Genomic DNA, 17,913 nt, shown 5'->3' with positions numbered 1-17,913 from the left:
GAAATCATGATCGTAAGAAGAAATCTCTCTTATTTCTATAACTTATTCAGGCCCAGTTTTGTTATAAGTGTTTTGAGCAACTGAACTGTCGATCCTCAACACAAGCAATTAATGGCATGGTGTTGTGGAAAAGTACTGGATAGAAGGCAAGAAAGTGAGGCATGCATGGGGAAGTAGCACACAGGCGCAGTGCGGCATGCCCTGCGCATGCGATTAAAAAAAAAAAAAAAAAGCAAGAAAGTGAGTAGTGAGTCCTGTCTCCAACTGAGCCACTGGTCTCTTCTGCCTTTAAAAATCTGAGTGAGACTCTGTCTCAAAAAAAAAAAAAAAAATCTAATTTTATGGGAGGAAGCTAATGCTGATAGTTACCTACAGTGAAAAAAGTCGATACTCTAAAAATGTACTAATTTCTGCCTAGGTTTTGCCTCCCTCAAAGCTGTTGTGTGAACATTTTGAGTATTCATTTTCTTATATTTGATAAACCTTAGCCTAACTGCTTATAATCTAATTGGAAATCTAAGTAAACCTACACAAAACAGTTCTTGGACAGTTTGAAGCAAGTGCTAATGGAGTTTGAGCAGTAAATGTTGAGAATAAGCTATTAGAATGGCATTAGTAGTGCAAGTTTTCCTAGATGAAGAAAGCCTCAAACCAGGCTTGAGTAAGGGCCAGTATATATTGATAAGACTTTAAAGGGTGTCCTCTGTTTAAGCAATAGCATAAACAGAACACATTGAGAATGAACTGAAGGCCAGGTGTGGTGGCTCATGCCTATAATCCCAGCACTTTGGGAGGCCGAGGCCAGCAGATCACCTGAGATCAGGAGTTCGAGACCAGCCCGGCCAACATGGCAAAACCCCATCTCTACTAAAACTAAAAAAATTAACTGGGCATGGTGGAGTGTGCCTGTAGTCCCAGCTGCTCTGCTTGGGAGGCCAAGGCAGGAGAATCGCTTGAACCTGGGAGGCGGAGGTTGCAGTCAGCCAGGATCCCTTGAGGTTAGAAACTAAGGAGGCTTTGATCCTAAATCGGAAGTTCTGGGGAACTTAATTCAAAGGTCAGTATCAGTGAGGACCGTGATTCCAGGGCCAGTTTCTCCATTCAGTGGCTAGAAGGATCTCTCACTGCTCTACTTTAAATGGGAACAAACTCCATGGCCCAGTGAAATACAACTCTTAAAGCTGGCGTAATGTATATATAAATTGTTTTGATAGCTTTTAAAATGTCATCAGTGTATATTAGTACATACAACTAAGACTAGTTCTAAGTGTACCTTTGATAACAGATTCATGAGAAGCATTAAAAAGCCTCTATTAGCCGGGCGTGGGGGCGGGTACCTGTGGTCCCAGCTCCTCGGGAGGCTGAGGCAGGAGAATGGTGTGAATCTGAGAGGCAGAGCTTGCAGTGAGCCGAGATCGTGCCACTGCACTCCAGCTGGGCGACAGAGTGAGACTCCATCTCAAAAAAGCAATAATAATAATAATAAGCCTCTTATGAATATAGTTCATTTTATACCTTAATTGGTAATTTGATAGGTTCGTAAAGAGAAAAGAAGTCAGATGTAAAGTTGAGTGAATATTTAGGGTATTTTTCCTAAATGATTTTTACTGATAGAAATACTGTTTTTTGTTTCTTTCATGCAGGTTTACATGTATTATTAAGCAAAAGTGAAGTGGCATATAAATTTCCAGAGCTCCTACCTCTAGTAAGTGGTGCTAACATTTAAAAGTGAATACCTATTTATTATGTTCCTTGTATTTGAAATCACTTTGAAACACGTTTTTAGTTTGGGTTCTCCAGAGGAACAGAACCAGTAAGATATTTGTGTGTGTGTGTGTGTGTGTGTGTGTGTGTGTGTGCGCGCGCGCGCGCGCGGGCGCACGCGCGCATATACATACTTACACACACACACACACAGGGAGAGGGAGAGAGAGAGATTTGTTGTAAGGAACTGGCTCATGAAATTACGGGGGCTGAAATCTGGCAAGTCTGAAATCTTCAGGGGAGCCTAGCAGACTGGAGAGACCCAGGGAAGAGTTGATGTTGCATTCTTGAGTATAGTGGCTGTTACAAAGGCAGAATTTCTTCTTCCATGGGGGATGTCAGTCCTTTCTCAAGGCCTTCAACTGAATTGATGAAGCCCACCCATGTTTGGAGGGTAATCTGCTTTGCTCAGAGTCTACGATTTGTTTTTTTGTTTTTTTTTTGTTTTGTTTTGTTTTGTTTTAGACAGAGTCTCACTCTGTCACCCAGGCTGGAATGCAGTGGCATGATCTTGGCTTACTGCAACCTCTGCCTCCTTGGTTCAAGGGATTCTTCTGCCTCAGCCTCCCGAGAAGCTGGGAATACAGGCACCTGCCACCACTCCCAGCTAATTTTTGTATTTTTAGTAGAGACAGGGTTTCACCATGTTGCCCAGACTGGTCTCGAACCCCTGATCTCAGGTGATCCACCTGCCTCAGCCTCCCGAAGTGCTGGGATTACAGGCATGAGCCACCATGCCCAGCCAGTCTATGATTTAAATGTTAATCATGTGTAAAAAATACCTTCATAGCAACATTAGATTGATGTTGACCATAAATGGTATACCATAGCCTTGCTAAGTTGATACATAAAACTGACCATCACACAAACGTATCTTAATTAAAATAAATAAGGTTGGGCACAGTGGTCCACACCTGTAATCACAGCACTTTGGGAGGCTGAGGTGGATGGATCACCTGAGGTCAGGAGTTTAAGACCAACCTAGCCAACATGGCAAGTCCCCATCTCTACTAAAAATACAAAAATTGGCCAGGCATGTTGGCTCATGCCTGTAATCCCAGCTACTTGGGAGCCTGAGGCGAGAGAATCTCTTGAACCTGGGAGACCGGGATCGCACCACTGCACTACCCACTGGGTGATAGTAAGACTCTGTCTCAAAATGATAATAATAATAATAATTTATATTGTGTTTTATAAAAGCGTTTATCCCTGTCGACCAAACTTCTTTCTAGAACTGATTTTATGTGTGTGGTTTTTTTGTTTTCTGTTTATTTTTTGTATATATAGAGTGAGCTTAGCCCACCCATGTTGATAGAACACCCTCTTAGATGTCTTGTTTTATGTGCCCAAGTACATGCTGGAATGTGGAGAAGAAATGGGTTCTCTCTAGTAAACCAGGTAAGTTGTTCTAATTCTATGAAGAGTTTTCGTTCCATTCTTGGCTTCTGTGAAGGTTGTAATTTTCAGTGGACTTAGTGAAAGCTGAGGATCTATATTAAAATTGTTTGAAAAGATTAATGATAAAACAAAAGTTTCTTAAAACTTTTATTCATAGTTTGTCAAGAAATAATATAAAAAGTAGAAATGAACAACAGTGGTCATGATTTTTACTTGAAATAATTTTTTAGAACAAAGTTGGATATTAAAAAACAAAATCCAGATTTTATCTATTTAAATTAAATTGAATTAAAAGATAAAGTCCTTTTAATATAGCTGTAAAGTTGAGGTTTGACTTTTTATACACCTCACATAGGCTTGGAATGAATTTTTTTTTTTTTTTTTTTTCAAGATCAGACAAGATCTGGCACATTTGAGGTGGTATAGCTGTAAACAGATTTTTTTTTCTCCTGTTTTTGGTAGCTCCTAACCTTCCTGAGACCACAACCTTTTACTTTATTCGGAGACCCAGCAAGTTAGCTGCAAAATGTGAACCATATCATGACCACTGTAATGTGAAAATCTGTAATTAATTAATCTATACTAAGATAGTTGTTAGAAAAACCACATCACACACATGCACACATTCTTGTACAAACTTGTGCTTTTGGGAAAGGATTGGGAGAGAGAGAGCCTGAACCAATAAAAACTATTTACTCAATATAATTACTTATTTTTTTAGATTTATTACTACCATAATGTGAAATGCAGACGCGAGATGTTTGACAAGGATATAGTAATGCTTCAGGTAATGAATTAAAAGCATTGAACTTAAAGGTTGTGGGGAATCTTTGCTTCTTGTTATTTCCATAGACGTGAGTCACTTGTTGATCACTCCCAAATCTATAACTCCAGCCTAGCCCTATCTCCTAACCTCCAAACTCACATGGCTAACAGCTGTTAGATCATTCCCATCTGTATTTCCTAGACACACTTCAGATTAAATGTGTTCAAAATAACTCCTCATATTTCCTCCATACCTTCTTCCTGTCTTCAGTTCCCTACCTAGGTGAATTGTTCCACAGTCTAACTAGTTGCTAAAGTCATTTACCTGAAAGCCATCCTTTCTTCCTTGTCCTCTGGTTCTTTAACTAATGTTAAACCTCTTAGTTTAAACCCCTTAAACTAATTTTCAAGGACTGTGATACTTAAAGTACATTGAAGTTCCCTGAATTTGCCATATTCTCATACATCTTAAACTCTGCATATTTCTTTTCCTCCCTAAGTTACCCACCCCTTCCTTTTCCATTTACCTAGCTAACTTATTTTCCTGCTTGTCTTTGTGTTTACTTTAGCATTACTTCCTCCAGGATGCCTTCCCTGACACACTAAAACTTGGCTACGTGTCCCTTTTGTGAGGACCCTAGCATGGTATTTAACCCTGCCATAGCAATCACAACCTGGATTGTGATTACTGTTTACTCTTCAGCATCCTACCCCCACCCCACCAAACCATGGCAGTTATATCTTGTTTCTTTTTTTGTCTCTTTGGCCTTGCATAGTGCTTGTCACATAGTAGTTGTTCTCTGTTACTGCTGAATGGATTTAGTCATTATAGAAAAATAAAGCTGGCCAGGTATGGAGGCTCACAGCTGTAATCCCAGCCTTTTGGGAGGCTGAGGTGGGTGGATCACCTGAGGTCAGGAGTTTGAGTCCAGCCTGGCCAACATGGCGAAACCCTGTCTCTACTAAAATTACAAAAATTAGCCTGGCGCAGTGTCATGCGCCTGTAGTCCCAGCTACTTGGGAGGCCGAGGCAGGAGAACCACTTAAACCTGGGAGGCGGAGGTTGCAATGAGCTGAGATCACTCTGCTGGACTCCAACCTGGGCGACAGAGTGAGACTTCATAAATAAAGTAAAAAAAAGTGTATTTCAAAAAAGTTTTAGTTCAGAACAAAATCTAGGTTGATTTATAATTTATACAAATGGAATTAAAAGAGAATTGAAACTAATGTTTAAAAGCTGTCACTTCAGTTAGTATAATGCTTACCAGAAAAAAATAGGTTAGGAGATCTTGATAATAATTTAATATGATCGATATTTTTAAAATACTAGAAGGTTAATTAATCTGCCACATTTCCGAGTTCAAACAGTGATCAGTGAATGCCAAAATAAAATTTTGGCACTGAATTCATAGGAATACAATTATTTCAAAGCATTAGAAGGAAAGAGAACTCATAGTCCGTATTACTGTGCTGGATGGGCTTAGGTTTGGGGCTTGTGTGTTTGTATTTTGTTTTACCAATTTAGATCCTTTCCACACTTGTCTGCTACCACAAGTAGGGATTGAGGTTAAATGAGTTTTCGTCTTTTATTGGGATTGGTGAACTTTTTAGGATTGGTAAACTGCTTCCTCTTGTGCAAGCCAAACTATCTCTAATTGTTTCAATAGTGGCCCCTTTGACCTTCCTCTTTTCCTTTATCTCAAACGTTAAAAAAAAAAAAAAAAAAAAAGACAGGTGTCTCCATGATGGATCCAAATCATTTCCTGATGATCATGCTCAGCCGCTTTGAACTTTATCAGATTTTCAGTACTCCAGACTATGGAAAAAGATTTAGTTCTGAGATTACCCATAAGGTAAGAACGTGTTTTATGAAACTACAACACATTGCTAAAGAAGCATCTTTCCTCCTTTCTGGATGTGTTAATCCTTTGAGATTATACAATATGCCTATTCTTATCTCTGAACTTTATCTTCCCTCACTCGTTATAGGACGTTGTTCAGCAGAACAATACTCTAATAGAAGAAATGCTGTACCTCATTATAATGCTTGTTGGTAAGTTTAAATTGAGGCATTTAATAAATTGCACTGACGTTTATAGTAGCAAATAGTTTGGAATTTCTGGCCTGTGTTTCCCTTGTTTTGAGAGGATACTCAGTCTTAGGGGAAGAGAATTGGAATATTTCTCTTTTTCTCCCCTCTGGTTACTGTAATATTGAAAGTAACAGTGCTTTGGAAGAAGGAGAAAATACAACTACTGAAGCAGAATAAACTGGAAGACTGTATGTTGCAAGGTGGTGGCGGGGGGATTAGGGGACAGGAGAATTTAGCAAGCAAGGAATAGGATATTTAAAATCTATTTACTCTTGATTTATATCTTAACTATGTTTCTCTCCATGGGTTTGTGGTACAAAAGTATCTTCTTGACTTCAGATACAATAATTCCAAGCTAAAGGAGACCTACGGCTAATAGATGTGGATTTCTTTCCTTATTACCTATATTTTCAGTCCTTTACTACTGTTTTAGACCGCCCATAGTCCACAGAGCAGAGAATCCTGGCTACTGTCAGGAAATTATACCAATGAAGAAGGTCTCCAAAGTTGATATTTTGTTTGCCACTAGATAGAAGGGGAAAGGAAGGCTCTCCCTCCTTGCTGCCACAAGGAGAATGGGGTAAATGCAGTTTCCTTGACCACATTTAATCCCTTCCCACATTTCTGATCCCATTCTTCGGCAACAAGAGCTCTCTCCACTGCCTAAAGCCTGCCCTCATGTGTTGGGTCTGAGACACAGAAGCATGGTCAGGAGCTGCTCTCTCCCTGGCTTATTGCCAGAACAGTCCTTACTTTCCCATTGCTCAGACAGACTTAGAGAAATATAACATGCTGCATGAATTGTAAGTATATATCACAAAAGTATTGTGATTATGTTAAATGTATGTATATATACTTTTTCATTTTTGACAGGAGAGAGATTTAGTCCTGGAGTTGGACAGGTAAATGCTACAGATGAAACCAAGCGAGAGATTATCCATCAGTTGAGTATCAAGCCTATGGCTCATAGTGAATTGGTAAAGTCTTTACCTGAAGATGTAAGTACCTACATTTCTAAAAAGAAAACTGTAGAAACTTTTCCCTATCAGTCTGGAAGCTATAGGTTTACTTCTATATACCTTTCTCATAATTGTAAAATCTACTATCATGGGATGTGTATAATTCCAGTCACTCTTATTATAAATAATTAGAAGAGCATAGGAGTAGAAAACAGAATAGTAGGCCAGGCGCGGTGGCTCATGCCTGTAATCCCAGCACTTTGGGAGGCCGAGGTGGGTGGATCACGAGGTCAGGAGATAGGGACCATCCTGGCTAACACAATGAAACCCCGTCTCTACTAAAAATACAAAAAAATTAGCCGGGCGTGGTGGCAGGCGCCTGTAGTCCCAGCTACTCGGGAGGTTGAGGCGGGAGAATGGCATGAACCTGGGAGGTGGAGCTTGCAGTGAGCCAAGATGGCGCCACTGGACTCCAGCCTGGGTGACAGAGCAAGACTCTGACTCAAAAAGAAAAAAGAGAATAGTAATAGAATCTTTTCTTTTCCAATAAAGCCTTGAAGAAGATAAGGGCACTAAACAAAAAGTAAGCCCAAACCTCAGAACTAATGTTTGTACCCCATAGAAAGAGATCATTATAGAGTCTTTAGTACAAAGTTGCTATGGGTATGGATAATGCTTTATAACCTAGTGTATTGAGGAAGGGAGTCAGAAGTACCTACTCACCTATGTTGAGTAGAATAAATAATGTTTTCCTAAGCTTTTTCCTTTTTGGCCTCCAGAGAGTCTTCTTAATGATGAGCCCTTGTTTCATTTTAGTGAATGTAAAATAATAGTGACAAAGACATTCGTAGGTTAAATTGTAACTGTTTTTCCTTCCAGGGGTGATAAGTTCCCCAGCAACCTATATTTCAGCCATGGGGCTTTTCAGAAACTCAACCCCTTATAATTGAGAAGGGACTTTATTTTCATTGAGGCTTTTCAAAATGTTTGCCCTAATTTGAAACATAGATCAAAACTTTCAACCTTAACATTTATTTTTCTGAGATTTCAACCTGTCTTATCTTTGTTGCATAGTAATACTTTTAAACTTTGTATTATAAATATTTCAAACATCTATAGATATTAAAAAATGTAGTTTAACAAACCCATCACCAGCTTCAACAGAGGCCAGTCTGGTTTCATCTATACCCCAACCACTAACCTCTGTGCCCCACTGTATTATTTCCTAAAGAATATTGGATTTACCATTTCGTCTATAAATAGGACTATATGTATCTAAAACAGTGATTCCTCAACTGAGGACAATTTTGCCCCCCAGGGGACATCTCTGAATGTCACTACTCAGGATGGGGTGTGGGGTGCTACTGGTATCTAGTGGGTAGAGGCCAGGGATACTGCTAAACATCCTGCAATACCCAGGACAACCCCCCTACAACATAACCTGATCTGAATGTCAGTCATGCTGAGGTTGAAAAACTCTGATCGAGAAAATGAGGACTCTTAAAAAAACCCTATCTTTATATTATCACACTTTTAAAAACAATAATTTATGTATCTCTCTCTCTAAATAAATATATATAGAGAGAGAGAGACAGAGTCTGGCTGTGTCGCCCATGCTGGAGTGCAATGGCACGATCTTGGCTTACTACAACCCCTGCCTCCCGACTTCAAGCGATTCTCATGCCTCAGTCTCCCAGGCAGCTAGGATTATAGGCGCACACCACCACGTCTGGCCAAATGATGAATAATTTCTTAATGTCACTAAATAGCTAGTCAAGATAAAAATTGCTTGTACCACTTTAATGCAGGAAGTGAATCCCAAGTTGTTCAATTAGGAAGCAGTTATAATTTAGCCTAAACTTTAAGGAACAATAAAATTTCAAAAAGGCATTTTTAAAGTGGTTTAAGCCTTATATAAGGTGATTGTCGGCTGGGCACAGTGGCTCACGCCTGTAATCCCAACACTTTGGGAGACCAAGGTGGGCAAATCACAAAGTCAGGAGTTCAAGACCAGCCTGGCCAACATAGTGAAACCCCATCTCTACTAAAAAAAAATAAAAATAAAAAAATTAGCCAGCTGTGGTGGCAGGCGCCTGTAATCCCAGCTACTTGGTAGGCTGAGGCAGGAGAATTGCTTGAACCTGGAAGGCGGAGTTTGCAGTGAGCCGAGATCACACCATTGCACTCCAACCTGGGTAACAATGCAAGACTCCATCTCAAAAAAATAAAAAATAAAGTGATTGTAACTGCATTTCCCAAACATTTTAAAGAATTATTTATTCACAGAACTCCTATTAATATCTTGTCGTGATTGAGATACGATTTGGGAAGTGCTGTTGTACTGAAAATAGACAAGAAATTAGTGCAGCTGTTTTATAAAATACCAGAAGTATTTTACATAAATTTTTAAAAATGTTTTATATGGTTTGTGTTTTCATTTAATTATTTTAGAAAGCTCTTACCTTGATTCCATATGGTAGTGACTTTTTAAAAATCATAAAGTTTTATCTATTTTATGTATTTAAAAATAATACATCAATTTGAATGAACATCAGCTTACCAAGTAAGTGTGTCTAGTTTTGTATAAATCATTGTGTTTGCTATGGAATCCTCATCTGTGAAAATGGAGATAAGGTATATCTACCTTAGGTTGTTATGAGGGTCAATGAGATAAAATGCAATGCTCAGAGTGCTAGTAGTTATTATTAACATGAAACACACTTGTGTCCTGTACCTTTAGGAGAACAAAGAGACTGGCATGGAGAGTGTAATTGAAGCAGTTGCCCATTTCAAGTGAGTTTACTTCCTATTATTTCACATTCTTTTTTACTTTTCCAGTATATTCATTTTTCTTAGAGTGTTTTCTTTGATGCAACTGAGAATGAAGTTGCAGCTTTCAGAGAGTGACAGACATTTTCAAATTATAGCTCTGAATTAGATCTCTCACTGACATTTCACTTTTCTGATCTCACCCTGTACTCAGCAACGTAAAGTGACATTGTGAAGGTTTTCATCATATTCAGAATAGGTGTTCATAGCTGATGGTTTCAAATAGTAAAAATTAACCTCAGCAGTGATCTAAGTAAATGCATTGTAGTTTCTTAAAACTGCTTTCTTTGTTTTTATTTGAATGTGCGCTCTAAATTGTGGGATAGCCTCTCAATGCTGCTTTCTCCAGTGTCCACCGTCTTCCCCAGTCAATAAACTGGTTTATACCCTTAAAGATATTGAGGCAGTTTCTGAAGCCTGTTTTTTCTTTACTTCCTACCCCAATGACAATGTTTTTTTTTTTTTTTTTTTTTTTTTTTTTTTGAGACGGAGTCTGGCTCTGTCGCCCAGGCTGGAGTGCGGTGGCCGGATCTCAGCTCACTGCAAGCTCCGCCTCCCGGGTTTACGCCATTCTCCTGCCTCCGCCTCCCAAGTAGCTGGGACTACAGGCGCCCGCCTCGTCGCCCGGCTAGTTTTTTGTATTCTTTAGTAGAGACGGGGTTTCACTGTATTAGCCAGGGTGGTCTTGATCTCCTGACCTTGTGATCCGCCCGTCTCGGCCTCCCAAAGTGCTGGGATTACAGGCTTGAGCCACCGCGCCCGGCCGACAATGTATTCATTTTTTTAACCCACTATAAATTTTGAAGATAGTGTTTTATTTTTTGTTGGTTATAAAGACAATACTTGCTTTTAGAAAAAATATGGAAAACACAAAGAAAAAATATTACCTATAATCCAACCACTCAGATGATTTCTATTATGTTTGGATGTATATCTTTCTAAATTTTTTTTGTATACTTGGAACACATACTTATAACAAAAAATGAGTTCATTTTATATTTACTATTCTATAACCTTTTTTAAAATTAAATAATGGAATGTTTCCATGTATTTGTGTCTTTGCAGGGGTTTTGTTGTTTTTATTGGGTTCTTTTAGTTTTTACATAATACACTTTGTCAGTACCTATAGGCATACTTCATCCTTTTTCACTTCAGCCTGGGCGACAAAGTGAGACTCAAGTACAGTGGCATGATCTTGGCCCACTGCAACCTCTGCCTCCTGGGTCCAGGCAGTTCTTCTGCCTCAGCCTCCCAAGTAGCTGGGATTACAGGCACCCCACCACCGCACCCGGCTAATTTTTGTATTTTTAGTAGACATGGGGTTTCGTCGTGTCGACCAGGCTGGTCTCAAACTCCTGACTTCAGATGATCGAGCCCGCCTCGACCTCCCAAAATGCTGAGATTACTGACCTGAGCTATGGCGCCAGGCCCTTTTTCACATCCCTGTAGTCATGTACTATAATGTATCTAACCTCTTCCCTGTAAGTGTAATACATAACTTCCAGATTTTCTCTTATAAACAAATATTGAACATCCTTGTACATACAGCATTAACAAGTGTATCTTTGACTGTGAAAGTGTCTGACGATTAGCTAGATCAGAATGAAAGCTTGTATTACATTTTGATACATAACTCCTAATTGCCTTCCCAAGAAAAGTCTTCAGTTTACACTCTGACTAGCAGTGTATACACGAAGAGTGCCCTGCAACTTTATCAACACTTTAATATGAGCAGTCTTTTAGTACCTTATTTTAATTTGCATTACTCTAGTAACAGGGAAGTTGAGCATCTTTTCATGTGTTTATTGGCCATTTGTTTTTTCATACTTGAATGCATTTTTCTTTATGGTTGTTTGTCCCTATCTTCTTGTTCCAAAAGTATTTTTATAGTATATTAGAAATATCAATTCTTGTTTAATACATCACAGTACTTTCTTCCAGTCTGTCCCTTGTTTTTTAACTTTGTGTCATTTCTGTTTTTAAAACTCTGTCTCATATCTGACTTCTGGGTTTTATAACTTGCTTAGGAAAGTTCTCTAAACCCCAATAGTGTACCTGCTTTTTTCCACTTAATAAAACTTAACACAGAGGTCTTTACATGTGAAAATAGAGAAATTATCATCACTGTTAATGGTGTTCAGTTGTTTGGAGATGTTGTAATTTGTTACTTATTTCCCATTGTTAGACTTTTTAATTGTTGCCACTGCAGTGTCCATTAGGTTCTCTTGTCTAGTTAGGATAAATTCCAAGTGGATATGCTAAATAAAACCGATGCATGTAAGAACTTGGATTTAGATTGCCAGATCAACCAACTGAAAATAGTTGTAGCTTAACACCCACCAGCAGTATGTGAGAGTTCTGCTTTGTTGTTCTAATATCCAAGACTATCTCATAAATTAGTGTATGGCTTTGGTAATAATAATCTAAGGTCCTTTCTTTCATAGGAAACCTGGATTAACAGGACGAGGCATGTATGAACTGAAACCAGAATGTGCCAAAGAGTTCAACTTGTATTTCTATCACTTTTCAAGGGCAGAACAGTCCAAGGTAATTGGGAAAATTAAAAATGTAGCAGGGAACGGTTGTATTGTTTTTCTTAAGAGATGGGGTTTCACCATGTTGCCCAGGCTAGAGTTCAGTTCACAATGCCATTATAGAGCATTGAGACCTCAAACTGCTGGACTTAAGCAATCCTCCCACCTCAGCCTCTTGAGTAGATGAGATTACAGGCATGCACCACTGTGTCTGGCTTGAATTATTTTTTCCTAAACAACTTTTATTGCTTTTGCAGCTTGAAAATGATACATTTTTTTAAAGGGAATTTGGAAAATATATAAAGAAGAAAGTGGAAATTACTTAAAATACCCTCACCTAACATTTTGGAGTTTCCCCCTAGCGTTTTGTGCATACATATATAAGATCTATATAATACATACCTATACATATATGGGTATAGTTTTTCAGAACAGATTTTCAACCTGTATTATAATCAGTTAATCCATTTTATGCACATTTCAGAATTGGTATTATTTAACATGCTTTTTCATAGAGATTCATGAAGCTTTTCTAATCATTCCTAAGTAATTAAATTTTGCCTTTTTGGCGGGGTATGTAATCCCAGCACTTTGGGAGACTGAGGCAAGCAGATCGCTTGAGCTCAAGAGTTCAAGATCAACCTGGCCAACATGGTGAAATCCCACGTCTACTAAAAATACAAATATTAGCCAGGCATGGTGTCATGCACCTCTCGTCCCAGCTACTCGGGAGGCTGAGATAGGAGGATCACTTGAGCCCAGGAGGTCAAGGCTGCAGTGAGCTATGATTGCACCACTGCATTCCAACTTGGGCGATGGGAGTGAGACCCTATCTCAAAAAAAAAAAAAAAAAAAAATCTGCCTTTTAGCAGTCTTCTCTTAAAATGATTTTTCAATAAACAGCATAACAGCATTAAACAAAACTTAAACATAAAGCTTTTATTTAGTTTTTGATGAAGTCATAGAGTTCAAACTTAAATAAGTTTTTTTGGTTTGGGGTTGTACCTGTTTCCCTTCTAATTTGAAGTAATAGAGAACTCATTTGGAGATTCTTTTAGTTAAAAAAAAAATAACCTTAATGTATCAGTTTGGGGGGGGACTAGAACATTAAGAATAGAATTTTTTTTTTTTTTTTTTTTTTTTTTGAGATAGGGTTTCACTCTATTACTCGGGCTGGAGTGCAGACCTCGGCTCACTACAGCCTCTGCCTCCCAGGTTCAAGCAATTATCCTGCCCCAGCCTCCCGAGTAGCTGAGATTACAGGTACGTGCCACCATGCCTGGCTAATTTTGTATTTTAGTAGAGATGGGGTTTTGCCTTGTTGGCCAGTCTACTCCTGACCTCAGGTGATCCACCCGTCTTGGCCTCCCAAAGTGCTGGGATTACAGGTGTGAGCTGCCGCACCCCGGCCTCAGTTGTGTTATCCTCTGATTTTAGATTTTCATCCTTGGCCGGACACAGTGGCTCACACCTGTAATCCCTGCACTTTGGGAGGGCAAGACGGGTGGATCACGTGAGGTCAAGAGTTCAAGACCAGCCTGGCCAACATGGCAAAACCCTGTCTCTACTAAAAATACAAAAATTAGCCAGGCTTGGTGGCGGGTGCCTGTAAATCTCAACTTCTATGGAGGCTGAGGCAGGGAGAATTGCTTGAACCGGAAGGTGGAGGTTGCAGTGAGCTGAGATCATGCCACTACACTCCAGCCTGGGTAACAGAGTGAGACTTCGTCTCAAAAAAAAAAAAAAAAAAGGCCAGGCACAGTGGCTCACACCTGTAATCCCAGCACTTTGGGAGGCCGAGGTGGGCAGATCACAAGGTCAAGAGTTCAAGACCAGCCTGACCAACATAGTGGAACCCCGTCTCTACTAAAAATGTAAAAATTAGCCGGGTGTGGTGGCGGGCACCTGTAGTCCCAGTTACTTGGAAGACTGAGGCAGGAGAATCTCTTGAACCTGGGAGTCAGAGGTTGCAGTGAGCCGAGATCGTGCCACTGCACTGCAGCCTGGGTGACACAGTGAGACTCTCAAAAAAAAAAAAAAGAAAAGAAAAGAATACAACAAAGATGGATTTATGTCACCAGTTTTGGATATGTTTTATATTACTAATTCCCTGCCCAAATAACTATTTTTTGTTAGGCAGAAGAAGCTCAACGGAAATTGAAAAGACAAAATAGAGAAGATACAGGTATTTTAATCTTTCTAAAATGTCATGCCCCTTTTTTACTTGTTAAACATTATTTTCTATTAACTATGATGATTGTCCTTGGTGGAATGAATATTTAAATGTAAGCTTTCCTAGTGAACAACCTCCTATTCAAAGGAATAATAAATATGCTAACATAGAGATAGTTTGTACTAAGTCTCCTCTGGGTTGATTTTATCTCAGATCTTAAAACCTTTCTAAGGGAAAAGACAGACTTTCTTTTGTACTGCTGCTACTTATGTGGCTCATTTTATGGATTTGACCTTGAGAACGTAAAATAATAGCTTTAAGGTGTGTGTTAATATTTTTGAGTTAAAACTATCAAAAGTAACAAAGGGATAGTTTCTAAAGCATGTTCTGTAAAAGAAACCAATAGGAATAACAACTGTATTTTCAGCACTCCCACCTCCGGTGTTGCCTCCATTCTGCCCTCTGTTTGCAAGCCTGGTTAACATTTTGCAGTCAGATGTCATGCTGTGCATCATGGGAACAATTCTGCAATGGGCTGTGGAACATAATGGATATGCCTGGTCAGAGTCCATGCTGCAAAGGGTAGGTTTGAAGACATTTATTATTTATATTTTAGTATTTTATAGTACAAGCAAAATATTCTTATCTGTATCTATACAGAGGAAAATGAGGCCGAAACATATTGTGTTTTCCTAACTTGAATATATTGTTCCTGCTTTTGCGTCTGACAGTGAAAACAAGTGCTAGATAGATTTTTTATACCACATGGTTGTTATTACCTCAGTCCCACTGGGCAATCATTCTCTCCTTGATTGGTCCTGGTCTTCATATATATGTAGTACTCTGATATTGATGTAATGTGTTATCTTTTATATATGTTTCTAATCTAATTATTTTCCAAAACAAAAAATTTTTTTTTGAATCATCCATATCCTTATTTTGTAGTTGAAGAAACTGGCACTCATAGACTTATGGTCCTTTAGCTAGTTATGTGGCAAGTCTGGAACCTTTTTTGTGTTGTTTTGTTTTTGTGTTTTTGAGACAGGATCTGGCTCTGTCACCCAGGAAGCTGGAGTGCAGTGGTGCGATCTTGGCTCACTGCAACCTCTGCCTCCTGGGTTCAAGCGATCCCTCCACCTCAGTATCCCAAGTAGCTGGGATTACAGGCATGCATCACAAAACCTGGCTAATTTTTGTATTTTTGGTAGAGACAGAGTTTTGCCATGTTCCCCAGGCTAGTCTTGAACTCTTAGACTCAAGCAATCCTCCCCCTTCGACCTCCCCAAGTATTGGGATTACATGCGTGAGCCACCATGCCCGGCCCCTTGTTTGTATTTTACTTTATAGTTTTAATGTAAGCCATTCTTACATTATCTCATTGAATTCACACAACACCCCATGAATAGATATAACTTTGTTCTCATTGTTAGATGAGGAAGCCAAGTTTCGGTGAGGTTCCATTTACTTCCCATATCGCTCTACTAAGTGATATAACAATTATTCATTAAATAGAATGCCTACTTTATGCCTTATTCCATGCTAAGCACTTTTTTTTTTTTTTTTTTTTTTTTTTTGGAGACAGTTTTGCTCTTGTCACCCAGGCTGGAGTACAATGGCGTGATCTCGGCTCACTGCAACCTCTGCCTCCGGGGTTCAAGCAATTCTCCTGCTTCAGCCTCCCGAAGAGTTGGGATTACAGGCGCCTGTCACCACACCCAGCTAATTTTTTGTATTTTTAGTAGAGACAGGGTTTCACCATGTTGGCCAAGCCAGTCTCGAACTCCCAACATCAGGTGATCCACTCGCCTCGGTCTCCCGAAGTGCTAGGGTTACAGACGTGAGCCACCATGCCCGGCCATGCTAAGCACTCTGCATACAGTATTTGTAATCCTCAGAACTCTAGACGGAAACTGTTTTTTTCCAGTGTTAAAGATGATGACATGGACTCAGAGGCATTCCCTGAGGGTATATATTAATAGCTTGAAAGCAGTAAAACCAGGATTCAGATTCAAATTTTGGAGCCCTCCTCAGGAGGCTGAGTAGCTATCATTCTTTCTTTTTGTCTCACTGGCTAAGATGTGTGTATTCTTATAATGCCCTCCTAGTTATAAGCCTATTTAAAGTGTAAAAGCATGGAGCTGTGGTATACTAGCTCATTACTAGTACAGCTGTACTAGCTGTCATGTACTGTCAGCATTACATGAACAAAAGATTTGTGGGAAATAATGGAGAAGAGAGGTGTGAACAATATTTACCTTACATGTACATTTGCTTTATGTCACCTAGTTCTTCCAAGTCTCTGACAACCACAGTCTTCCCTTGTGGAGGGAAAGATGCAGAGACATCACACACATATCTCCTTTAAAAACTGGGGTGTGGGCCGGGTGCAGTGGCTCACCCCTATAATCCTAACACTTTGGGAGGCCGAGGCAGGTGGATCACTTGGGGTTGGGAGTTCAAGACCAGCCTGTACAACATGGTGAAACCCCGTCTCTACTAAAAATACAAAAATTAGCCAATCATCATGGCACGTGCCTGTAATCCCAGCTACTCAGGAGGGCTCAGGAGAATCACTTGAAACTGGGAGGCGGAGGTTGCAGTGAGCCGATATTGTGCCACTGCACTCCATCCTGGGCAACAAGGGAGACTCTGTCTCAAAAAACACAGAAAAACTTGGGCATGGGGTAAGAGCAGTAAAAAAACAAATAGGTTAATACACTCTCTTAGAAGTCTGATTGAGAATATTTTGTGAGATGCGTTGAAGGACTATAAAGTTTATAAATGATAAGGCATTAGAGATAAAAGTTTGTCTTTCTCAGATGATGAAGATTTAGTCCTTAGAGAGATTAAACTATGTAGTGTCATAGGGGACACTTTTAGCTTTATACTTACTTGACCACTGATTCTTGGAAGGTTTTTTTAAGCCTGTAGTATAGGTATAGAATAAAACTTACGTATTATGTGAATTGCTGGTCACAGGTGGTGGTAATTTTAGCTTACCCTAAGAATTTGCAATTGAAATTTCTTCCTCATTGAAGTAGAACATTTTGTTTTCTTGCCAATTATTGTTTAATAGAAAATGAACCTCAGTCTTTTCATTTAATAAAATTAATACTTCAAGGCCAGGCATGGTGGCTCACACCTTTAATCCCAGCACTTTGGGAGGCCACAGTGGGTGGATCACTTGAGGTCAGGAGTTCGAGACCAGCCTGGCCAACATGGTAAAACCCCATCTGTACTAAAAATACAAAAATTAGCTGGGCATGATGGCACACGCTTGTAATCCCAGCTACTGGGGAGGCTGAGGCAGGAGAATCGCTTGAACCCAGGAGGCAGAGGTTGCAGTGAGCCTGGGTTGACAGGGCGAAACTCCATCTCAAAAAAAGAAAGAAAGAAATT

At 39.5% G+C, this 17,913-nt stretch overlaps 1 protein-coding gene across 1 annotated transcript in view; it reads left to right on the top strand.

Moving 5' to 3' along the window:
• The window catches only part of UBR2 (ubiquitin protein ligase E3 component n-recognin 2), a 137,051-nt gene that overhangs the window by 79,695 nt on the left and 39,443 nt on the right, over nucleotides 1-17,913 (top strand). Inside the window, 10 exon segments of the mRNA XM_017878221.1 lie at nucleotides 1,644-1,705; nucleotides 3,052-3,162; nucleotides 3,884-3,949; nucleotides 5,658-5,780; nucleotides 5,917-5,980; nucleotides 6,893-7,017; nucleotides 9,719-9,771; nucleotides 12,252-12,354; nucleotides 14,478-14,526; nucleotides 14,942-15,096. Coding sequence (XP_017733710.1) covers nucleotides 1,644-1,705; nucleotides 3,052-3,162; nucleotides 3,884-3,949; nucleotides 5,658-5,780; nucleotides 5,917-5,980; nucleotides 6,893-7,017; nucleotides 9,719-9,771; nucleotides 12,252-12,354; nucleotides 14,478-14,526; nucleotides 14,942-15,096 — 911 coding nt within the window.

The sequence above is a fragment of the Rhinopithecus bieti genome, unplaced genomic scaffold, assembly GCF_001698545.2.
Source record: "Rhinopithecus bieti isolate Rb0 unplaced genomic scaffold, ASM169854v2 scaffold_9981, whole genome shotgun sequence".
In the NCBI taxonomy this organism is placed as follows: Eukaryota; Metazoa; Chordata; class Mammalia; order Primates; family Cercopithecidae; genus Rhinopithecus; species Rhinopithecus bieti.
Note: the sequence above shows the minus strand (reverse complement) of the source record. Positions and strands in the feature narration are given on the sequence as shown.